Source organism: Ammospiza caudacuta, chromosome 9 (assembly GCF_027887145.1).
Source record: "Ammospiza caudacuta isolate bAmmCau1 chromosome 9, bAmmCau1.pri, whole genome shotgun sequence".
NCBI classification, from domain to species: domain Eukaryota; kingdom Metazoa; phylum Chordata; class Aves; order Passeriformes; family Passerellidae; genus Ammospiza; species Ammospiza caudacuta.
The window spans coordinates 398,699-423,249 of NC_080601.1; the positions used below are offsets into that span (position 1 = coordinate 398,699).

Sequence of the window (24,551 nt, forward strand, 5' to 3'; positions counted from 1 at the left end):
GCTGCTGGGAATGAGGCACCCTGGAGCTCCCACTCCTAAGGGATAACATTCCTTAAGCACAAGAGCACAAGATTTTTCTTGGCCTGGCCTGAGCAGACATGACCTCCAGTTGTTTTTGCATTTAGATGGCTTTTGAAAGCAAACAAGCAGGGATATGGAGCTCCCCAGGGCACAGCCCCACGTTTTCTGGGATACTGGGAATCCTGGTGGCACCTTTGGGTGATGTTCTCTGGAGGTGCCTGTGCTGGAAGCCATTGCTCCCCTGTTGGGTGATGCTGAAATCCAGGTGCTGGCCGGGGGTGAGATCCCAAATGCAGCTCCAGTGAAGGTGTGGATGGCTCAGATTTGTGCTGGGAATATGGTCAGCATTCCCAGGACAAGCCCTGCCAGCATTTTGCTCGGAGCATGCCCATGCATTGCTCAGGGCTGTGAGGAGGAGATGTGGGCTGGGGGACACCAGCCCCTTTGGAGCCTCTCTGTGTCCCTGTCACCATCCATAGACCTGGGTTTGTTGTGCTTTTCCCTTGCAGTGTCCTCTAGGGAGATCACCCAGCTTTGGGCTGGGAGTGTAGATGGGGCCCAGTACCCAGGTGAAACAGGATTGATCCCGCAGCTCTGGGTTGCTTTCAGAATCACTGGGTTGGAAGAGACCTCCAAGACCGAGTCCAACCCAGCCCCAACACCTCAACTAAACCATGGCACCCAAGGCTTTGTTAAACACGTCCAGGGATGGTGACTCCACCCTGGGCAGACAATTCCAGTACTTTATCACCCTTTTATCAATTATCCCTAATATCCAACCTATATTTCCCTTGGTGCAGCTTGAGTCTGTGCCCTCTGGTTCTGCCAGCTGCCGCTTTACCATTTTTGCTTTCCCGCCCCTCCTCGTGTGCTGTAGCCCCCCGTGGGTGTGCAGGGCAGGGAGGGAGCAGCGTGGAGGGGGCTGTGGGGCAGCTGCTGAGCTCCGTGTGTGCCAACAGGGCTGGAGTACAGCGAAGTGCTGCCCGAGTCGTTCCCGTCGGCGCCGGCCGAGACGCTGCCGCACTTCCTGCGCGAGCCGCAGGACGCCTACATCGTCAAGAACAAGCCCGTGGAGCTCGTGTGCCGCGCCAACCCCGCCACGCAGATCTACTTCAAGTGCAACGGCGAGTGGGTCAACCAGAACGACCACGTCACCAAGGAGAGCCTGGACGAGGTCACCGGTGAGCAAAGCCACCCTCTGCCCTCCTTGTCCCGCTGCTTTCCAAGCTCTTTCCCCTCTTGGCGCATCCACGCTTGTTGAATTTGCAGGTAACCCCGATGAGAGGAGGAATGAGTGACTCTGACTCCATGTTCTGAGAAGGCTAATTGATCATTTTAAGATACTATACTATATAAAAGAAATCCTCCAGGCAGGCCATTGGTGAAAGCACCATTCACAGACTTTCCCAGAAAAATCCTGGGAAGCTGTGGAGAAGCTGTGGTCTTGTATTTGCAGGATTCCCAGATGAAGGAAGGAATGATGAATGTGACTCCATGTTCTTAGAAGGCTAATTTATTATTTTATGATACTCTAACTTATAAAAAATACTATTCTAAATAATGCACAAAGGATATAGACAGAAGGCTACAAGGAATGATAATGAAAACTTGTGACTCTTTCCAGAGTTTTGACACAGCTGGATAGTGGATGGTCATTAAGTCAAAGCAATTCACATGAAACCAACAAAACAATCACCAGTTGGTAAACAATGTCCAAATACATTCCATGTGTGAGCATAACACAGGAGAAGCAAATGAGATAAGAATTGTTTTCCTTTTTCTCTGAGGCTTCTCAGCTTCCCAGGAGAAGAAATCCTGGGTGAAGGTATTTTTCAGAAAATATGACTGTGACATGAGAGGTTTTGACTTTAAAACCAATCAGGTCTTAGATCCACCACTGTTCCTATAAGAACTGTAGATTTCTAATAATAAAGAGTCTTTTCATGCCTTCTGGATAATAAAGTCAATACTAATCATGACCTGATTGGGAGCCTACTACCACACCTCTTCCACAATCAGGCTTGGGGAAGTCACCCTGCCTGATTTCACTCCTACCCTTGTGCAGGACTTGGGGTTCTTACAAGGGATTTTGAAGGCAGCATGTTTAAATCTGATTAAAAAGAAAAAAAAAAAAGGGGCTGCTTTTGTACAAAATGCCTAATCAACATGTAGGAGTCATTGCCAGGAGGGGTGGCAAAGGCTGGCAGCTTATGACGGTTCGCAGAGGGATTAAGTGTTTAATGGGTAATGAGAGCAATTGCAGGTAGGATTTGAAATGCCTGTTGATGGCAAATGAGCTCTTTTCTGCCTCAGAGGAGAAATCAGCCTCTGGCTGCCTGGAAAGGGGTGAGAAGGTGGTTTAGGCATTTTAGGGGGATGTTACTCCATGGGGTTGGGCTCTGCAGAGCTGCTCAGTCCATGCCTTGAAACATCCTGGCATGAGAACAAGATATGTGGGGCTGGATATATCACGTAAAGAAGGATATTTGCTAAAATCGGGATGCTTTAGCTCAGCACCCATCTTTTCTGTGCCAGTTTTGGTACCTGGGGCTGCTCAGGAGTGGAGGAAAGCAGTTACATTTCCACTGTAAGATCTGCCCTCTGCCAATCCCTGCACATGTGGCATCCTGAGGGCTTTGAATCAAGGCAGCCTTTTGAACTGCAGTGGTGCTAGGCTTAGAGGAGAGACTTCACCGGCCTGGAGGAGCCACCAGTATTTTGACAGAATCTCCTCTTGTCCCTGTGTTTTTCCCACCTTGCCCTTCCCTGGTGTCTCTTGCTCTCCACCCTGTAGTAGCCGTGAGCCGGTCTGTGCTGGGGTGCATCCCTGAGCCTGCTCTGGAAAGGGAAGATCCTTTCTCTCCTTTCCTCTGCAGCTTTTTGAGCCTCTCCTCCTCAAGCTGCTTTAGCCATTCATGGGGTGTTTTTGCTCTAGAGGAAAAATATGATGCCCAGACAGGCTGTCCCTTTGCTTCTCTGGAGGCTGACAGGAGCAGGGGACACTGCTTCTCTTTTTTTGGGTACATCTCCACCTCCCAGCTCTTGCAGAGGCCAGATTTGAAACCCTCACCCCTGTGAGGCACAGTCAGTGCTGGTCAGTGACCGAGCAGCCTTTGCCAAGGGGTTTTTCATTTATTTATAACATCTGGCCACACTGGGTGCAGCCAAAGGTCTGTGTGCCCCACACGTGGCACTGGAGGATGCTCGGGGGAAGATCACAGAACCAGGACAAGGAGGGAGCAGTGGAGCTGCCCTGTCACCCTGCCGGCTTTCCAGCACTCACCACCAGGAGCTCCCAGCTCTGGTGGCAACATCTGAGCAGTGTGGTCCAGCCCTGGGTGTGACCCCCCCTTGTTAATTTGTCTAATTGTCTTTTCCTCTAAGTTTCCCATAGTGTGGCAGTCATCTTTTCCGAAAAAATCTCTTGGCCCAGGATTTTTCTCCTGAGAAGCTGAGAAGCCTCAGAGAAAAAGGAAAACAAATTCTTATCTCATTTGCTTCTCCTGTGTTGTGCTCACATGTGGAATGTGTTTGGACATTGTTTAATCCAACAGATGGCTGTTAGGACTCATTTCTCTGGAGCATCCTGTGGGATCCCTTAGTGATGCACAGTGTGGAAAGAAACACCCCGATTTCATAGACTCAGGGAATGGTTTGGGTTGCAAGAGACCTGAAAGATGATCTAGTCCAACCCCCTGCCATGGGCAAGGACACTCTCCACTAGCCCAGGTCGTTCCAAGCTCCATCCAGCCTGGCCTGGAGCACTCCCAGGGATGAGGCATCCACCTGTTGCTGTGGGAATTCACTTTCTTTGGTCCAGCATCTCCCTCTCAGCTTCCAGCCTGCTGTGCGCCTGCAGTCTGGGGAGGAAGCAGCACACACCGACCTCCTTCATGCAGGCTTCAAAGGTGGCATTGCTGCTGTCAGGGAGTGAACCAGCAGTGCCTGCAGGTGATGTGGTGCATGCTAAAAGCTGCTGCTGTGGGCATCTCTGCCTGGCAGCCTCCCTAAGGAAAAGGGAGCTGGAACCAAAGTGGTTTAAGGTGGTAAAAAATCTGCATTTGCAGCGCCTGACATTGTTGGGGAAAGCTGCTGGAAAGGGCACAGAGGAGAGCTGGGCACAAAGGCACGGGTTAACATGGTTAGTTTTTAACTGTCCTTGCTTAAAAGCTTGGAAAAAGGGACCTTTAAGAAGAAGAAGGGGAAAAAAAAAAAAAGGGAACTTTTAAGATGACGTGTCTTGAATGAGCCTGGCTCAGTAATGCTCTGACTGAGTCTGATCCAAAACATTTCATGCGGAAGAAAGCAAAAATAGGCCAAGTCAGAGAGGATCATTCAGCTGGCTGAGGAGGGCTGGGCGGGGAGGGCAGCTCTGTTTGGGTGCCTGGGAGCCCTTAGGAAGTGACTCCTGTGTGCCACAAGCCCTGGCTTCAATTTTGGGAACAGAAGTTGGGCATTTGCAGGATGCTTCCCACCTTTCCAGGGTGCTCATCCCTTCCCAAGATGGATTGGAGCCATATCTGCGTTCTGAATCCTTTTAAAATCCCAAAACTGCTTGGCCTAAAAACCTTTGCTTTTGGGGTTTTCTTGTTGTGGTTCTTTCTTTTTTTTTTTTTTTTTTTTTTTTTTTTTTTGTTCCTCCTGAATAGTGACAAAATAAATTGTATTTCCTTGTCAGCTCTTCTGCAGGAAGGTGGCAGGGAGACAGTAATTGCTCCTCACAGCACTGGGAGTGAGCTGTAGAGCTGTAACAAAATTACAGCTGGGGAGCGTGTGGCTCTCGATCACTGAAATTTAGGCCTTTTTAAAATAGAAACTGAAAAAAAAAAATAATATGGGCAGGTATTGCTTAAAATAAGGAAAATAAAGCCCAAGTCCCTCCTGCCCTTGGTGGTGATCATTGGTGCTCCTGCAGTGCAGGGGAACATGTCCTGGTTGTGGTGGTATCACCTTTACCATGGCCAGGCTGATTTCTTCAAGGTTTTATTTGTCTTGTTATATTTGTATTTGTCTTGTTATATTTGTATTTGTCTTGTTATATTTGTATTTGGCACAGACAGGGGAGGTTTCTCCCCACAACAAAGCATCCTTCAAACCCTGGTGGGTGGGAAGGGGTGCTTGGATGTTGGGATATTGGGAAGATGTGGGAGGGAGCTGGTGGAGGACAGTGATGCCCTGAGAAATGGTGAAGAGATTCTGGTCCTGGGGGGAAAAAAGAGGCACTTCCACGTGATCCATGGCCCTGGCTTCATCCCAAACCATCCTTCAGAGGTAACAGTCACCCTGGTTTGTGAGGTGCCAAGCCCAGAGGAGAAGGCTCCAACCCTCTGTCCTCCAGCTTTGCACATGATTGAGAGACACAATGCGCCGCTGTACAACTCTAGATTCTAGAGAAAATGTGGGAATTCCACAACTAATATCCACAACAGTGGGTATTAGGTGCAAACTTCAGAAATTTAAAGGGCCTGATGTAAGAAACCTAGAAAAATCAGTGGATGAGGCATGGAGAGTAAATAGTGATAGAGAGGAAGCATATAAGCAGGATATGAAGAAATTTATGGCAGTAGTAAGGGCAGAGAAAGTAGTAGGAAGACAAAATTGGTGCAACCAGGGAGGTCCATCCGGACTGGGCAAAGATCAATGTGCATTGTGTACAGAGTTTGGGCACTGGAAAAATGAATGTCTCAAATGGAGGAGGGACAAGGGAAGAAGGATGGTGTCAAAGAGGATTGAAGGGGACCGGGAGATCCTACCCCAGAGAATCTCCTGGTTATAACAATGGGACTGGGGCAAGAAGGAAAGAGGGTGAAATTTTTAGTTGATACACAGTCAACATACTCAGTATTGAATAAAACCCTGGTGCCCATAGGAAAGTGTTGGAACTCAGCACATCCCTCTGGGTGTCCAGAGTTGCTGGGACCCCTGTCGGGGGGCTCAGAGACCTTGGCACACAGCCCAGAACACCTGTGGGTTTGATTGTGACCCGTGGAGCAAATTACCAACCTGAAAGCCACAGAACTTTAAATAGTGTAATAATAAGGTTATCACTAGGTGAAAAGGTAGATTTTGGGATTTTTAAAATAGGGGTTTTGGGGACAAGATGGAGGGACTTGGGCATGTCCAGCCTTTCTTCTTCTTCTTCTCTACCTCCATCTTCTGCTGTGATGTTGGCACTTTGGGATTGGTTTAGAATAGAAATCTAACATACGTGATAGGTATTGGAAGTAATTGTAAACATGTTATACATAGTTTGTAGTATAAATAGATAACACCACCCGGGGGGCAGGCAGAGTGCCTCTGTCTGTCCTGCTGAATGGACCTCGGCTGGACAGGAGAAAAATTTTTATAGATAAGATGCAACAAACAACTCTGAGACTGAAAACTGAAGAACTCCAACTCATTCTTTGAACACACGGGCCGAAACAGAGCCTTTTCACATATCTCAGGGCTGCAATAAACGGCAAACTCCCGAGAGGAAAGGATTATATTATGGTACAAGGAGCCACTGGCAAATCTGAAAAGGCTTATTTTTGTAAGCCCCTTTGGGAAACAATGGGGCAATCACAAATTTTTTATCTGCCCAATCCTCCAATGGCTCTTTTGGGAAGAGATTTATTAGAGCAACTACAAGTGACTATTATCTTTAAGAATGGAGGGATTACTGTGGGGTGCTGCCTCAGTTTCCCCGCTCCTGGATGCCGTGTCTCTGTCCCCCTGCAGGGCTGCTGGTGCGGGAGGTGCAGATCGAGGTGTCCCGGCAGCAGGTGGAGGAGCTCTTTGGCCTGGAGGATTACTGGTGCCAGTGCGTGGCCTGGAGCTCGGCCGGCACCACCAAGAGCCGCCGGGCCTATGTCCGCATCGCCTGTAAGTGCCGCCCCAGGCCTCAGGGCTGGGATTCCGTGTTCCTCACATCCTGGGCTGCTTTAGTGTGTAATTCTGGGCTTCTCATGAGGGGGTGGACACTGGTGCCAGTGCGTGGCCTGGAGCTCGGCCGGCACCACCAAGAGCCGCCGGGCCTACGTCCGCATCGCCTGTAAGTGCTGCCCCAGGCCTCAGGGCTGGGATTCCATGTTCCTCACATCCTGGGCTGCCCCAGTGTGTAATTCTGGGCTTCTCATGAGGGGGTGGACACTGGTGCCAGTGCGTGGCCTGGAGCTCGGCCGGCACCACCAGGAGCCGCCGGGCCTACGTCCGCATCGCCTGTAAGTGCTGCCCCAGGCCTCAGGGCTGGGCTTCCATGTTCCTCACATCCTGGGCTGCCCCAGTGTGTAATTCTGGGCTTCTCATGAGGGGGTGGTGAGGTCTCTGCACAGAGCAGGGAGACAAAACAATTGCTGCTCTAGCTGGGCACCAAGGACAAATGATCCAAATCTCAGGCCCAAGAGCACAAACAATGTGGGTTGAAGAGAGAAAAACAAGAAGAATGGGACTTCATAGGCTAAAGATGTAATTGGACAATTAACTCCAATATGCAAATAGAGCAGAACTGATAAAAGTGACCCCCGTGCATTTTGTGGCCATTTTGGTTTATCTTGGCTTCAGCCCTGGCTGGGCTCTTGTGCTGCCCAAGGTAGATATACTGAGGCCTCCTGATAAATCCCTGCTTTATTCTTTAACTCCATCTAGTCTCTGTTCTAGGCCAGCCTTACAAGGCATCACTCCCATCTGCAAATGTCCTCCACTTTCTGATGAGTTTAGGAAGACCCATCCCTGCTGGATGACCCTGGTTTTCTCTCCCCACCCCATCTGTAGCTTTGTTTCTCGGAGTCACCATCCCCACCTGCGAGGCAGTGGCACATTTACCAGGTCCAAACGCCCTTCTCCGCTTTCTGATGAGTTTGGGATGACCCATCCCTGCTGGCTGACCCTGATTTTTTGTCCCCACCTCAGCTGTACCTTTGTGAGAGTCACCATGCCCACTGGCCAGGGTGGTGGCACTAGCAGAGTTAACACTGCAGTGCCCAGCAGCGTGCTCAGCGCTTCCCAGGGTTTTATTATCCTTAATAACCCAACGTTTATTATCTTTAATGACCCAATGGATGGGACCTTGCATGCTCATCGCCTCCGTGTCCTCCCAGTCCCTGCTGTCACATGTCACTGCCCTGAGCTGCTCCTGGGGGTGTCAGCCTGATCAAAGGCCAGTTAGTCAGGCTGGGCACGCCTGAATTTGCTCAATTAGCAGGTGAGATGGCAGAGCTACAGGGGACAGCCAGGCTTGCCCGGTCCCAAATGGATTTGGCTATTAGAGGGGTTATAATCCAACATGTTACCCAAAACAGAGTGATGGATCAGCTGTGCTGCTGAAGGGTTATGCTGGGAAAACCACGGACTCAGAGAACCATAGAATCACGGACAGTTTTGGGTTGGAAGGGAGCTTAAAACTGACCTCATTCCAGCCCCATGCCATGGGGAGGGACACCCTCCTCTAGACCAGCTTGCTCCAAACCCCCTCGAGCCTGGCCTTGAACACTTCCGTGGTGTTTTTCGGAGCAGAGGGTTCACACATGGAGAGAGAGGTTGGGAGCTGTAGCAGAGGACTGCAGCACCATCTAGTGATGCTCCTGCTCCTTCCCAGGCTCTGGAGCAGGACACTGCTGTGTCCCCCACATCCTGAGGGGCTCTGCTGGGAGGGATGAAGAAACAGTGGATAAGCTGAATTTAGCCCCAAAAGGAAAAGACAGGATAGGGTACAAGCTTGCATGCACATGAAGGAGGAAATGAAATGTATCATCCACCATGTGCTGCCCCAAATCCATCCCAGAAAACACAGTCCTTCAGCTCCTTCCTTCCAGGGCACATTTTGCCCTGGCTGTCTCTGCCAGAGGGACTTCCTGACCTGAGGGTGCTTGGTGCTGAGGTGCTCACCAAAGTTTGGACGCTGCCCTGTTCCTGCTGCAGGCTGATAACCCCTGGCTTCTCCTTCCCCTCCCAGACCTACGGAAGAACTTTGATCAGGAGCCTCTGGGCAAGGAGGTGCCACTGGAGCATGAGGTGCTGCTGCAGTGCCGCCCGCCTGAGGGGGTCCCACAGGCTGAGGTGAGTGGCTCCTGAAGGTGGGGTGTCCCATCCCACCCCACCCCACCCCATCCATCCCACCCCATCCTATCCCATCCCATCCCATCCCATCCCATCCCATCCCATCCCATCCCATCCCATCCCATCCCAGATGATCTCCTGTCAGCTCTCATTCAGCAAAATGGTTTATTTTGGGCAGCACCCTCTCCCACGCTTCCTGAGGTGCCTCAGAGGGAAGATTTGACAAGGAGGCACCCAGGGCGTTGTCTTGATGGGAGCAGTCACCAGTGGGAGTGGAGGGCTGGGAAAATCAGTCCAAATGGGTTTTCCTGCCTTGGTAGTGGAGCTTTCCTTGCCCACAGCTCCATCAGCTGCTGGGAGCTGTGTGTTGAAGGGAGCCACAGTGTCTCATCCTTGGCCAAAACACCAGTAACATGCCCCAGTCAGGCCTGGTTTGGCCCAGTTTTCAGGAGAAATAAACCTAGTCAGAGGCAAGATTGTCCACTCAGTGGTTAAAGTGCTGAGGACATCTTTGATCTTGGTCATGGCTTAATCCCCATCCCTTCCTTTCATGCCAGGTGGAGTGGCTGAGGAACGAGGACGTCATAGATCCCAGCCAGGACACCAATTTCCTGATCACCATTGATCACAACCTGATCATCAAGCAGGCCCGGCTGCTGGACACTGCCAACTACACCTGCATGGCCAAGAACATCGTGGCCAAGCGCCGCAGCACCACGGCCGCTGTCATCGTCTACGGTACCGGCCCGCAAGGGGACCGCTGGTGCTGGCTGTGCCTCCAAGCCAGGGGGGACTATGGGCACTTCTGGGAGTGCTAGGAGGGAATTAGTGCATGGTGATAACCAATATCTGCAAAACAGGAGCCTCCAATGGCTTCCAAGGCAGTAAGGAGAGGTTTGAGGTGGAGGGGTGGAGGTGTTTCCGAGCATTCTCAACTGGGTAGGTGTGACCGTGTTCACAGGGGTCTGAGGATGAGGGAAGAGACGAGGATCTGACTCCATGTTTCAGAAGGCTGATTTAGTATTTTATGATCTATATTACATTAAAACTGCACCAAAAGAATAGAAGAAAGGATTCCATCAGAAGGCTAGCTAAGAATAGAATAGGAAGGAATGATAACAAAGGTTTGTGGCTCAGCTCTCTGTCCGAGCCAGCTGGGCTGTGATTGGCCATTAATTACAAACATCTAACATGGGCCAGTCAAAGATCTACCTGTTGCATTCCACAACAGCAGATGACCATTGTTTACATTTTGTTCTTGACTCCTGTCAGCTTCTCAGGAGGAAAAATCCTAAGGAAAGGATTTTTCATAAAAGTTGTCTGCAACAGGTGGGAGGGTGGATGGTGGTTGTATCCAGATGGATTGCTCTGACTCTCAAAGCAGCTGGAAAGCTGTACTTGGCTGAACTTTGCTATGAAATCAAAGATCTCCTCAGGGCCAGACACAAAAAATATTTGCCAAGTGGAAAAAGGACCAAAGCAGTCTTGAGCATCTCGGGCACAGGGTGGTGACACAAGAGGGAACTTTGTGGTTTGCTGTTCACGAGGCTGAGCTGTAACAGGGGGTCACTGAAGGTACAAGAACTCAAGGCTTAGCTCCAGCCTGAGGCTTAGCTGATGGATTGGGCTCCAGAGCTGACTCTGCCCCTCTCCTCTGCAGTGAATGGTGGCTGGTCCACCTGGTCCGAGTGGTCTCCGTGCAACAACCGCTGTGGCCGGGGCTGGCAGAAGCGCACGCGGACCTGCACCAACCCCGCGCCCCTCAACGGCGGCTCCTTCTGCGATGGGCAGCCCTTCCAGAAAATCACCTGCACCACCCTCTGCCCAGGTGAGCAGGGCTCAGGAAAGGCCATGCCCACGCTGCCTGTGCCCCAGGCTGTGGTTGGGATTGTTGGCATTGTTCAGCCTGGACCAGAGAAGGATCTGAGGTGACCTAATTGCAGCCTTCCAGTACCTCAAGGGAACCTACAAGAAACATGGAGGGAGTTTATTTACAGGGGCCTGGAGTGGCAGCACAACAGAGAAAGGCTTCACACAGATAGGATTCAGAATGGCTTCATAGGGGCAGGATTAGATGGGATATTGGGAAGAAATTCTTCCCTGTGAGGGTGGGGAGGCCCTGGCACAGATTGCCCAGAGAAGCTGTGGCTGCCTCTGGATCCTTGGGAGTGCCCAAGGCCAGGTTGAATGGGGCTTGGAGCACCCTGGGATAGTGGAAGGTGTCCCTGCCAGGGCAGGGGGTTGGAACAAGCTGCTCTTTAGGAGCACTCCCCAAAGTGGGAAGGTTTTGCTGACCCTGAAGTGGACAGCACGTGGACGGAGTGGAGCAAGTGGTCAGTGGTTCAATGGGGCTTGGAGCAGCCTGAGATGGTAGAAGGTGTCCCTGCCAATGGCAGGGGCTTGGAACAAGCTGGTTTTGAGGAGCACTGGGATAGCACTCCCCAAAGGGGGAAGGTTTTTCTGACCCTGCTGTGTCTGTGCCCACAGTGGATGGTGCCTGGACAGAGTGGAGCAAGTGGTCGGCGTGCAGCACCGAGTGCACCCACTGGCGCAGCCGCGAGTGTGCGGCCCCCGTGCCCCGCAACGGCGGCAAGGACTGCAGCGGGGTGCTGCTGGACTCCAAGAACTGCACTGACGGCCTCTGCCTGCACAGTGAGTACCCAGGAGGGTGCCCACGGGCATGGGGACGTGCCACAGGGGATGCCACTCTGCCTGTGGGGCTCTGACATTGGCCACGCTTGGTTGGCTGTGCCTCCAAGCTGATGGAGTAGCTGCTGCCACCTGAGTTTTAAGGGGCATATTTTGCCCCTTCTAGAGTTATTTCTTACCTGGAGGAAGAGATATTGGGGATTTTGGGGGATCTGAATGTGCTGCTGGCATTGAGGCCCCTGTCCCGCCACTGTAGGTTTGCGGTCTCTGCTGGAATAAAGCTGGTTGTGGGTAGGCAGGGCAACAGGAGGGGTTTCTCAGCCACACCATGAAAACACCTCCCCTGGCTCACTGCTGGGAGTTCTGGAGGTGTTTTTTTGAGAAATAAATCTATAATGATAATGACGCTGCTACCTGTGAGTGGGCATGCTGCAGGCAGCCAATGCTGCCACCTGCTGCTGTGTGACACCACTGTCCCCTTTACTGCCTGGGCACGGGGATGTCCTTGTCACCATGCTTTTACCTGGGTTTTGGAATGCCCCAGGGAATGATGTTGATTTCCCACACCCCCCACCCTGGGCTGGCTTACCTCTCACTTTCTGTTTCATCTCATCCCCATCATCACCTTCACCTTTTTCTTTTCTAACTTTGTTTTTCCTAACAGATAAAAGAATTCTAAACGAGCCCAAAAGCCACCGTAAGTGCTCATTTCATGGCCATTCTTTTTTGTTTGTTTGTTTGTTCCTGTGGTTTTGTTCTGTTGAATTCATGGTAGGGATTCCCTGGCAGCTGGGAGAGGAAAGGGTGGGAAGATGGAACAGCTAAAGCCCACTCTAAAACTCCTGTGGGTTGTCCTGTTAGGATGTGAGGGTTTCTCACAGCTTCATGAACCTTCATAAACCCAACGTTTCTGAGACCCTTGGTGCTCAGGTGAAGTTTCCATGAGCTGTGGCCAGGTGTCCTCCAAAGATCTGAGGGCTTCACCTCCATCTCATTCTCTGGCATTGCTCTTGACTTCCCACTCTTAGAAAACACTTTCTATCCTCTTGCCAGCCTTTCCAGCAGGCCCAGGGAGCATCCTTCCACCCATGCCTGAGTCAGTGGTGGGACTGGGGAGCGATGGCGGGTCTTGACGCGCTTTCCTGCTGCCCCTTTTTTCACCTCCATGTCTTTAATCCCCCTCAGTGCTGGAGGCCACGGGCGATGTGGCCCTGTACGCCGGGCTGGTGGTGGCCATTTTTGTCTTCATCGTGATCCTCATGGCCGTGGGGGTGGTGGTGTACCGGAGGAGACGCCGGGATTTCGACACGGACATCACCGACTCCTCGGCCGCGCTGACCGGGGGCTTCCACCCCGTCAACTTCAAGACATCCCGGCATGGTAAGAGCCATGGAGGTCCTCACCAGCCTTAGGGCCAGCAGAAACAAAGTCACAGGAGAGGGTGGATCCTCACTGGGCTCCCAGTCCTGTTTTCCCAAGGGAATATACTGACTTTTGAAGGCCGAAGTGGAAGTGGTCAGGTGTTGATGGTGGGAATCAGGGCAGCTTGGTCGGGTGCCCCATGGCAGAGGGGTTTGGAATGAGATGAGAAGGTTCTACCCAACCCAAACCATTCTGGGATGTCTCCTACTCAAGCAGTACTTCTCCGTGCCCTTATTTCCACCTCTGTCTTCATCCTGTGTTTGGTGCCCCTGCAGACAACCCCCAGCTGCTGTACCAGCTTGGTCTGGTGTTCCATGGCAGGGGTTTGGAATAAGATGGTTTTGAAGGTCCCATCCAACCCAAATGATTCTGGGATGTCTCCTACTCAAGCAGTACTTCTCCACACCCTTATTTCCACCTCTGTCTTCATCCCCCACCTGTGTTTGGTGTCCCTGCAGACAACCCCCAGCTGCTGCACCCGTCCATGCAGCCGGACCTGACGGCCAGCGCGGGCGTGTACCGCGGCCCCATGTACGCCCTGCAGGACTCCTCTGACAAGATCCCCATGACCAACTCCCCCCTGCTGGACCCCCTGCCCAGCCTCAAGATCAAGGTCTACAACTCCTCCACCGCCTCCTCCTCCTCGCCGGGGCTGCACGATGGCACAGACCTGCTGGGGGGGGTCCCTGCCACCGGCACCTACCCTGGGGACATGGCCAGGGACGGCCACTTTGCCAACGTGAGGAGCAAAGGCCTGGGCTCCCAGCACCTCCTCAGCCTGCCCCGGGAGCATGGCTACAGTGCCAGTGGCACATTTGGCTACCTGGGAGGAAGGCTCACCGTGCCAGGCACAGGTAAGCTGCTGGCTGGGATTGTGTGGCTGCTGGACCATCATCTTGTCCCTGTGTGAGCAACCCTTTGCTGTGGCTCAGGGAAGGAAGGCAGAAAGCCATTCCCAAGCCAGGCATCTCAGACTGGAGGTTACAGCCTCCTTGGGCTTGCCTTGGTCTTTCCCTGCCATTGATCCAGGGCCAGCACCTTGCAAAAACCCCCAAAGATTAAGATTTTCCTTCCTAGTGAAGGAAAAGCTTTGGCCTGGCTCATCCCTGCAAGCATGGGACAGCCCAGAGAAGCTGTGCCCCTGGATCCCCAGAAGTGTGAAAGGCCAAGATGGACAAGGCTTGGAGCAACCTGGTGTAGTGGAAGGTGTCCCTGCCCAAGGCCAGGGTGCTGGATGATCTTTAAGGTCCTTTCCAACCCAAAGCATTCCATGTTTCTGTGACCTGGAGGTGTTCCTCTCCGTGCTGCCCTGGCTCCCTGCTCTCCTTGTGCTCTCTGGCTGGGGTGGAGGATGGTTTGTCCCTCACTGCCCGTGACTGAGCCCCGTGTGTGCCATTGCAGGGGTGAGCCTGCTGGTGCCCCACGGGGCCATCCCCCAGGGGAAGTTCTACGAGATGTACCTGGTGCTCAACAAGGCTGAGACCGCGCTGTAAGTCACCCCGCTGGCCACCCACCCTCCTCGCTGGCCACCACGGAGTTCCCTGTCTAACGGTGTCCCTGTCCCTCCCCAGGCTGCCCTCTGAGGGCACACAGACCGTGCTGAGCCCTGCAGTGAGCTGTGGGCCCACGGGGCTGCTCCTGTGCCGCCCCGTGGTCCTGACCATTCCCCACTGCGCCGATGTCGCCTCCTCGGATTGGATCTACCAGCTGAAAACACAGTCCCACCAGGGAAACTGGGAGGTAAGGGGGCAACCCAGGCTCTGCAGCCAGCAGAGACCTTGGAGGGCAGGCACAGCCCCTTGGATGATGAGCTGACATCCCTCAACATCCGTCAATCTTGGTGTCTCTGTGTGACCGTGTTCACAGGGGTCCGAGGATGAGGGAAGAGACTGGATCTGACTCCATGTTTCAGAAGGCTGATTTATTATTTATGATATATATTACATTAAAACTATACTAAAAGAATAGAAGAAAGGATTCAATCAGAAGGCTGGCTAAGAATAGAAAAAGAAAGAATGATAACAAAGGCTCTGTCTCGGACTCTCTGTTTGAGCCAGCTGACTGTGATTGGCCATTAATTACAAATATCTAACATGGGCTAATCAAAGATCTACTTGTTGCATTCCAGTTCCACAGCAGCAGATAACCACTGTTTACATTTTGTTCCTGAGGCCTCCCAGCTTCTCAGGAGGAAAAATCTTAAGAAAAAGATTTTTCATAAAAGTTGTCTGCAACATCTCTGTAGGAAGTTGTGACCCTGGATGAGGAGACCCTCAACACTCCCTGCTACTGCCAGCTGGAAGCCAAGTCCTGCCACATTTTGTTGGACCAGCTTGGCACCTATGTCTTTGTGGGGGAGTCCTACTCCAGGTCAGCCATCAAGAGGCTGCAGCTGGCCATCTTTGCTCCCACTGTCTGCACCTCCCTGGAGTACAGCCTCAAGGTCTACTGCTTGGAGGACACGCCAGATGCTCTGAAGGTAAATATCCCCTTCCCAAAGCTGTTTGTGCTGGCAGCAGGATGCTGCCTGGTGCCTCTCAGGGTGGCCTGGCCCTGGGGAGCAGCCAACCTGATGCAACTGCCTGCAAAGTGACCACAGTGAAATAATGAGGTGTTTACTGTTTTGCCTGTCCTTCCTTGTCCTCTCTGAAGGAAACAGGGAGGGTGTTGTGTAGCTCCTCTGCTGGGACCCCTCCTGCAGGCATTACACGAGAGGTTTGGCTGCTGATGGCCAGGTTTTTATAGATCCTGCAGGGATCCATGGCTCTCCCTGCCCTGGAAGGGTTTTTGTGACCGTGTTCACAGGGGTTCTTAGATGAGGGAAGAGACGAGGATCTGACTCCATGTTTCAGAAAGCTTGATTTTTTATTTTATTATATATATTACATTAAAATTATATTAAAAGAATAGAAGAAAGGATTTCATCAGAAGGCTAGCTAAGAAGAGAAAAAGAAAGAATGATAAAGGCTTGTGTCTTGGACAGAGAGTCTGAGCCAGCTGACTGTGATTGGCCATTAATTAGAAACAACCACATGAGCCAATCCCAGATGCACCTGTTGCATTCCACAGCAGCAGATAACCATTGTTTACATTTTGTTCCTGAGGCCTCTGAGCTTCTCAGGAGGAAAAATCCTAAGGAGGGATTTTTTATAAAAGATGTCTGCAACAGGTTTTGTGGCATAGATAACATTGAGTGCATCACGGGAAGCTGGAGTTTGGATGCTTTGGCTGCCTGGACCCACCAGTGCTGGGGCTGTTTGGTTCCCTGTGACTTGTCCAGTGCATCCTGTTGGGATTGATGTGGTGCCTCTAGGTGTGGATGCAGGCAGGGCTCTGCCTCCTGGCTTGCCCTTTTCTCCTAAAGGCTGCTGGTGTGATGAAGGAATGGTGTTAAAAGCAGATAGAGTGGCAGGAGTCAGGTCAGGAGTGCCTGAGCCTTGTCTTCTCCAAGGAGTCATTTATGGATGCTCACATTAGGAAATTCAAGTTTTAGGTGGGGCTGGTGTATGAGATGAGGTGGCAAGTTCTTTTGGGGTGGCAAAAGCTGTTCTCCATGCTGTCTCTTCTTGGCAGCTCCTCTCCCCCATCCATCCTGGCTTTGGGCATGGAGCTGGGCAGAGGAGCAGCCCCTGCCCTTCTGCTGGCTCTCAGCCTGCCTGTCGTGGTGCCCACAGGAGGTGCTGGAGCTGGAGAGGACCCTGGGAGGGTACCTGCTGGAGGAGCCCAAGCCCCTGCCCTTCAAGGACAGCTACCACAACCTGCGCCTCTCCATCCACGACATCCCGCACGCGCTGTGGAGGAGCAAGCTGCTGGCCAAGTACCAGGTGAGGGCTGGCCTGGGGCAGCTGGGCTGCCACACTGGGAGCTCCATCTCAGCCAGGTACCACGGGGCTCTGGGGCTGAGTTGTCCCCCAAAGGATTAGAGGAAAAAGGGGACTGGTTTCCTGCTCTTTTTGGTGGGATGCTCTCTGTGAGGTCTGTCGCTGGCTGGGGTCTCTGTACAAATAAAAAACTGCTAGGAATATGCCTTGAGCTGTTTGATTTTCCAGCATCAGCCTCATTACGTGGTTATGACAATGGGAAGATGCCACCAGCTCACATCCCCAGCAGCAGACCAAGAACTTAATGTTACAACTCACTTTAAAAGTTTTTAGACCAATCACACAAAGCAAAAGCACACTGACAGTATTTATATCCGTATAGTATTCTATATTGACAGTAGTTCTATCCAATCACCATAAACTCATGTACCTTTGGTTAAACAATGTTTGCTTATTTCAAATACAATACCTGCTTGTGAGCCTTCAAACACAATGCACAGGGCTCCATTATTATGCTCAGAACTTTCTAATGTCTTTAGATATACTAGAAAAGTAGATATAGCTAGATATACTCTTCTGCAGCTTAGGGAGTTATTCTAGACAAGAATATTGGCTATTCTAGACACCTTAATACACGGACCTTACTTTGTCCTTACTTTTCTACTTCTTATATCATTTTCTGCTGACCTATCTCATGGCTGCTGCTGAGCTCCAATCACTGTTCTGCTGTCTCTGAGGCCTGCTTCTGCAGCTTTCCCAAAACCCTCTGATGTTATGGATTCCCACAAGGTCCTGCTGTCCCACCTCACCCCTCACGGGGTGGCTGGAGGAGGCGGGAGCTGCTGGAGCCCCGGCTGAGCCCGTGCTTTGTTGGCCCACAGGAAATCCCCTTCTACCACATCTGGAGCGGCAGCCAGCGAGCCCTGCACTGCACCTTCACCCTGGAGAGGTACAGCCAGGCCTCCACCGAGCTCACCTGCAAGATCTGCGTCCGGCAGGTGGAAGGGGAGGGGCAGATCTTCCAGCTCCACGTCACGCTGGGAGAGGTGAGCAGAGGGGAGGGGAGGGGAGGAGGCACCAGGGGACATACTGGGACATTTCAGCAACATCTCACCCTGTCCTTCCTCTTCCAGCACGGCAGCTCCTCTGACACCCTCCGCTCCCACCACAGCGGTGCCACCGCCACCTCCACCTCCACCTCCACCACCCAGGTGGGACCCTACGCCTTCAAAATCCCCCTCTCCATCCGGCAGAAGATCTGCAACAGCCTGGATGCTCCCAACTCCAGGGGCAACGACTGGAGACTTCTCGCCCAGAAGCTCTCCATGGACCGGTGGGTGTCCCCAGGCTTTGCTTGCCCCAGCTGGGAGGCTTCACTCTGTGCTCCCTGCCAGCTGCAGACATCCAGAGGGGTTGTGTCCTGCTGTATAGGTCCATCCATAAATGGGAACGTAGCTCTGCATAGTTATATCCATCTCTATCCTTGTCACATGATTTTAAATTTTAAAAGAGGTGAGGTTTAGATGAGATATTGGGAAGGAATTGTTCCCCTGAGGATGGTGAGGCCCTGGCACAGGGTGCCCAGAGAAGCTGTGGCTGCCCCATGCCTGCAAGTGTTCAAATCCAGGTTGGACAGGGCTTGGAGCACCTTGGAAAGGTTGGAACTAGATGATCTTGAAGGTCCCTTCCAAGCTAAACAATTCTGGCATCCATCTGTGCCACAGTCCTGCATCTCCTGTCACTTTGAATGGCCCTTGTTTCTCTGGGAAAATGGCTGTGCCGTTCCCACCTGGTTTCACCCCAGGATCTAAGGGAGAAAGGGTCATTTCACCAAAGCAAAGCTTACATTGCTTTTGCATGAATGCCAGCTCTGTCTAAAACCTGCAGACAGTCTCTCCAGGGCTTTGGCATTCACGTTGCAGCGTTTCCATCCAAGTTCATGTTCCAAACAGGTTCACTGTGGTGGTGTTCGCAGGGGTCTCAGGAAGAGGGAAGAGATGAGAATCTGACTCTATGTCTTAGAAGGCTCGATTTATTATTTTATGATATATATTATATTAAAATTATACTAAAAGAATAGAAGAAAGGATTTCATCTGAAGGCTTGAACAGAAAGGTGAAGAATGGAATGTATAACAAAAGCTGGAGAGTCTGAGACAGGTGGACTGTGATTGGCTATTAATTAGAAACAACTATATAACTAATCACAGATGCACCTGTTGCATTCCACAGCAGCAGATAACCATTGTTTACATTTTGTTCCTGAGGCCTCTCAGCTTCTCAGGAGGAAAAATCCTAAGGAAAGGATTTTTCATAAAACATCTGTGACAATCCAGCATCCTCCCTCCTGCCACCTCCAAAAGGGCACCCCAGCAGCCCAACCCTCTCCTGCTTCTCCCTTTCAGGTATCTGAACTACTTTGCCACCAAAGCCAGCCCCACGGGCGTGCTCCTGGACTTGTGGGAAGCCGAGCACCAGGACGACGGCGACCTCAACACCCTGGCCAGTGCCTTAGAGGAGATGGGCAAGAGCGAGATGCTGGTGGTCATGGCCACGGAGGGGGACTGCTGATGCTGCTCCCCATGCCTGGGGGGCCAGGAGGATGAAGCAGGGGCTGGGGAAGGGTCCTCCCCCCGTGGCAGGGGGAGGCACATCCGTCCTGAGCGGGGAGGGCACCTCTCCTGCACCACTGTCAGCCTTAGAGACCCGTCCTCAGCGTTTACAAGCAATCCAAGTGTTACACAGCATTCCTCCTCCTCCTCCTCCTCCTCGTGGCACGGGGAGGAATTAGGGCTTCTCGAGTCAATGGGATGGGGGCTTTCCTTTTCCTTCTTCTTTTTGGGTTCCCTTCCTCCTCCTCCTCCTCCTTTAATAGCATTTCTGCGTGGAAGAGATGAATACAATCCAGGCTTAACTTCTGTCAAAGGCTTCAGGCAGCTTAACGAGGCAAATAGGAAAGAAAAAAAAAGGAAAAAAAAAAAGAGTTTCTTAGGAAACGCAAATAATTTATTATCCAGATCTTTGGATGTGTCCTTTTTAAAAAAAAATATAGAAAAAAGAAAAAAAAAAGATTTATAAATCTCTTTTTTTTTTTTTTGGTGTGTGAGAGCAAGAGCGTCGCTGTGGTCGGGGTGGCAGAGAGAGAGATTTCAATGGACACACTTTTGTAGGGAAAAGCGTGTGATCCACTTTGAGGAAAACATGTTTACATGTCCTGGGACCCCCAGGGAGTCCAGAGGTTGAAGTGCCTCCCCACCCCTGTGCTTCAGGGCCGGCTCAGACCCTTCCCAAGGCTTTTGTCCTTGCAAACTCCCTTTTCCAGTGGGAATGACAGGTCCCACTCCACCTGCAAGGAGGATGCTGCCCTGGGTTTAGGGTTCAGGGTGGGCAGAGTGCATCCAGATCTGGGTATTTTTAATGAATTCTTCCCTGGCATGGTTTGGGGGAGCTTTTTAGGATGGCTACGCCTTCATTTACACAGGTTCAGTACAAACCAAAGATTTCAGTCCTGCACCAACCTCCGGACTCGAGGCTAAACGGGGAGATGTAAACCCAGCAGGGTTTTGCAGTGGGCACCCCAAACCTGGGCTGGGGCTCAGAGGGAGGTGATAAATGGGTGTGGAGGGGTCAGGGGAGAGCAGGGGCTGGCAGGCTGGGATGTGGACACTTAAACTGCCTCCACTTCAGGTCCCTGCGCTCCTGCCTGGATTTTGATGCAGTATTCCAGCACGGATTCAGGGAGGGATGCTCTGGTATTCCCAAGCTGCCAACCAGGCTGAGCATTTTCACATGAGGAGCGCTCAGGTTTCCATCCCTCACTGCAGCTCCTGTCTTTCCCTGGAACAGGTTTTTTATAACAATGGGGAAGCTGTGGGGTGAGTGGAAAGTAAGCCAGTGGTGGGCAGGAACGAGGTTCCTCACTCAGATACGGTGTCTTGATGAAGGTAAAACATTTAGGTTGCCTGCAGGTAGAAATAGTTGCTCACTGAGTGCTGTATCTTAGAAATTTGTCTGTTAAAAAAAAATAAATAAAGATAGGAAGGGGGTGGTAAGCTCAGGATTAGACTAGGTCACACTGCCAGGCTGTGGGTTCTCCATCAGTGGAAGTATTAGGAGCATGACAGCATGACAGTGGAAGTATTAGCTGGGACAGGACAGCTTTCCTGTGGGCAGCTCCCGAGGCCCTGCTGGAAACCATTGAGCTGCTCCCTGCTTGTCTCAGGGTCCCTGGGGTTCACTTCTTGCTGGGTTTCAAGGCTGTGGGAGAGAAGGGATCTTTTCCCCTTGTGCTGGGTGGGAAAACTGCTGCTGGGAGAGCTCCTGTGCCACATGAGAAGGGGTTTATCCATCCTTTGGGTTGCATTTGACCAATTCTGAGACCCTCTGAGCTAAGGAAGGAAAAGCAGATTTGGAGAGCAGTAAACACTCAGTGGATCAATCCAGCTGCCCGTGGTCTCCAGGGCTCCTTCCTCAGCTCCACGGGGCTCCCTGAGGGATGAGAAGCTCCCTCAGGTCACCGGGGAATCTCTCTGGCTCCCATTCTCTGCTCCGCGGATCACCGTGCTGGGATGTGTGTGTCTGTCTGTCCGTCCTGCCCGTGGGTGCCTCTCTCCATCCCTCTCCGTCTCTGATCCCCTTCCTTTGGGCAGGCAGCACGCCCTGGCTTGGCTGAAGTGCATCTTTGGGGAGCTGCTCCCCGTTTCTCTGACCAGCAGCAGGAGCAGGGCAGGGGGATGCAGGGTTTGCCTCCATCTCCATCTCCATCTCCATCTCCATCTCCATCTCCATCTCCATCTCCATCTCCATCTCCATGGGTGCCAGCTCCTCCACACCTCCCAGGGGCTCCTCCAGCCAAGGCATTCCCATGGTCTGGCAGTGTCCATCTCTTGCCCCAAAAATGTGTTTTCCATATTTATATGTCCAGGGGATGGGCCCGGTGGCGTCTCCTCTAAACCCTCGTCTGTTTGTTCTGTAAACTAAAGAACTGTAAATAAAGTTTAGCATTCCTATTGTAACAAATTAATTTTTATGCAATAAATTATATTTCCTAGTCTAATAATAAAAAAAAAATAAAAACAAAAAAAAAAGGAAACCATCTGCTTAATCTGCTTGTCACTCTGCTGTTCATCACTCACCATCCCTGCTGGGTTTGGCCTCTGCAGGGATTGGGGATCCCTCTCTTGTATTTGTGGGGCTTCCAGGTGAAGGAAGGAATGATGCATCTGACTCCATGTTCTTAGAAGGCTAATTTATTATTTTATGATACTATATTATATTAAAAAATACAGAAAGGATACAGACAGAAGGCTAAAAGAAGTCATGAATCTCATGACTCTTTCCAGAGTCTGACGCAGCTTGGCCCCAGTTGGTCATTAAGTCAAAACAATTCACATGAAACCAATGAAACACTCACCTGTAGATAAACAATCTCCAGCCACATTCCAAAGCAGCAAAACACAGGAGAAGCAAATGAGATAATTGTTGTTTTCATTTTTCTCTGAGGCTTCTCAGCTTCCCAGGAGAAGAATCCTGGCGAAGGGATTTTTCCAGAAAATATGACAGTGACAGTGACATATCTGGTCAAAACATTCCCTGTTTGACATTGCAACAAATAGAAATTAGTCCATGACATGCCTACAGTTCACATATTGCATGTTTCATATCAATGGCATAATGAACATTTTTATTTTTGCACTAAAAGTAATACATTATTTAAGCTAATGTCTATGTTCTAAGTAGTTCCATGCAGTAAAACAAACAGCAAAGATGTGCAAACTAACCATCCACACTGGCTGGGGGTGAGAGAACTTTTGTCTTGATAAAATCCCAGAAACAAAGTCAGAAGGGTTTGAAGGAGAAAAGTAAAGATGAGATTTTGGGTATGATTAAGATTTCACTACTCCAAGGCTTTTGCCCAGATTCTGAGGTGACATGCCTGGTCTAAACTTAAAACATTGAGGTTGCAACAGAGAAAAATTAGTCCATGACATGCCTACAGTTCACATATTGCATATTTCATATCAATGGCATAATGAACATTTTTATTTTTGTACTAAAAGTAATACATTATTTGAGCTAATGTCTGTGTTTTAAGTAGTTCCACGCATTAAAACAAACATCAAAGATGTGCACACTGACCATGCACGCTGGCTGGGGGTGAGAGAATGTTTATCTTGATGAAGTCCCAGAAACAAAGTCAGAAGGGTTTGAAGGAGAAAAGTAAAGATGAGATTTTGGGTATGATTAAGATTTCACTACTCCAAGGCTTTTGCCCAGATTCTGAGGTGACATGCCTGGTCTAAACTTAAAACCTTGAGGTTGCAACAGAGAAAAATTAGTCCATGACATGCCTACAGTTCACATATTGCATGTTTCATATCAATGGCATAATGAACATTTTTATTTTTGTACTAAAAGTAATACATTATTTGAGCTAATGTCTGTGTTTTAAGTAGTTCCACGCATCAAAACAAACACCAAAGATGTGCACACTGACCATGCACGCTGGCTGGGGGTGAGAGAATGTTTATCTTGATGAAGTCCCAGCGAGGGAAGGAGGCCAGGAGGGTTTGCAGGGACGCTCCAGGAGCCCCCTGTCCCTGCTGGGCCGCCCAGCTCACCTCACTGCCACCAGGAGATGGCATTACTGTCCGTGCTCTGGGCAGGAGTTCTGCAAGCAGGGAGGAAAAATGGGCATGAAACTGTGGCCCTGCCAGCACAGCGATCGTAACTAGCCACAGGAAATTGCCCAGCCCTGCCAGAGTGGTTTTCCATGTACAGGGTGTTACAGACAGCCCTGTTCCACCTGTCCCTGCCTTGGGACATCACACCAGGTTGGTCCAACTCGGCCCAATTCCCCCTTTCCTTCTCCTGTTGAAACTCCCAGTTTGCTGACTCCCCTTCCACTCCAACCCCCCCAAATCCCTGCAGTGGCACATTGAACTCGGGCCCTGTGAAAAATGCGTATTTTATTATTTACTTTTCACAAATATTCAAATTAATATTATATGTGTTATGTTAGGAAGTTATGCTGTATTCATTTTCTTAAGTAGTGTGTTAAATACAGTTTTCATTTGTAACATAATGTTAAAATAGAAACTATGCTATGTGAGATACTTTTTTTAAAAAGAGAGGAATGAGGTGGTCCCACTAAGATAGCAGCCACAGGACACCCAAATCTTTCAGAGAAAAAGAATTTATTGCTCCATTATCGAGTTCTTCCCGCCTCGCTCAGCCCTGAAGACTCAGTCAGGATTCAGAGGAAGAAGCTGACACTGCCCAGACAGAATCCTGGGTTTGAATGGAATTTATGCATCATGGATGAGGTGTATGAATATGCAACAGGCTGCTGCTTTTAAGGGTTAATCCTCTGTTAACGTGGGGCCTTTTTCAGGCTTATTTTGCCCAGAAAAGGTACCTGGACTGTCTGTAACTCTTTGTTCTTATTGTCTCGTATTGTCTGAAATTCTAATTGTCCAAATTATTAGCACTCTAATTATATTGCTATTTTTATAACCATTTTATTGCAGGTAATTGGGACTGAGGGGGCGTGGCCGAGGGGCGCGGTCAGCCCGGAGGGGGCGTGGCCAGCCAGTGCCTCCCG

At 50.8% G+C, this 24,551-nt stretch overlaps 1 protein-coding gene across 1 annotated transcript in view; it reads left to right on the plus strand.

Moving 5' to 3' along the window:
• The window catches only part of UNC5B (unc-5 netrin receptor B), a 60,374-nt gene extending 38,475 nt beyond the window's left edge, over nt 1-21,899 (plus strand). The window contains exons 3-18 of the mRNA XM_058810629.1: nt 981-1,202; nt 6,742-6,885; nt 8,954-9,057; nt 9,615-9,795; nt 10,718-10,885; nt 11,545-11,709; nt 12,371-12,403; nt 12,892-13,086; nt 13,587-13,982; nt 14,530-14,617; nt 14,700-14,868; nt 15,374-15,607; nt 16,803-16,952; nt 17,831-17,995; nt 18,083-18,282; nt 19,354-21,899. Of these exons, the coding sequence (XP_058666612.1) occupies nt 981-1,202; nt 6,742-6,885; nt 8,954-9,057; nt 9,615-9,795; nt 10,718-10,885; nt 11,545-11,709; nt 12,371-12,403; nt 12,892-13,086; nt 13,587-13,982; nt 14,530-14,617; nt 14,700-14,868; nt 15,374-15,607; nt 16,803-16,952; nt 17,831-17,995; nt 18,083-18,282; nt 19,354-19,519 (2,780 nt within the window). The 3' untranslated portion in view covers nt 19,520-21,899. The remainder of the gene's footprint in view (nt 1-980; nt 1,203-6,741; nt 6,886-8,953; nt 9,058-9,614; nt 9,796-10,717; nt 10,886-11,544; nt 11,710-12,370; nt 12,404-12,891; nt 13,087-13,586; nt 13,983-14,529; nt 14,618-14,699; nt 14,869-15,373; nt 15,608-16,802; nt 16,953-17,830; nt 17,996-18,082; nt 18,283-19,353) is intronic.
• The last annotated feature ends 2,652 nt before the right edge of the window (nt 21,900-24,551 follow it).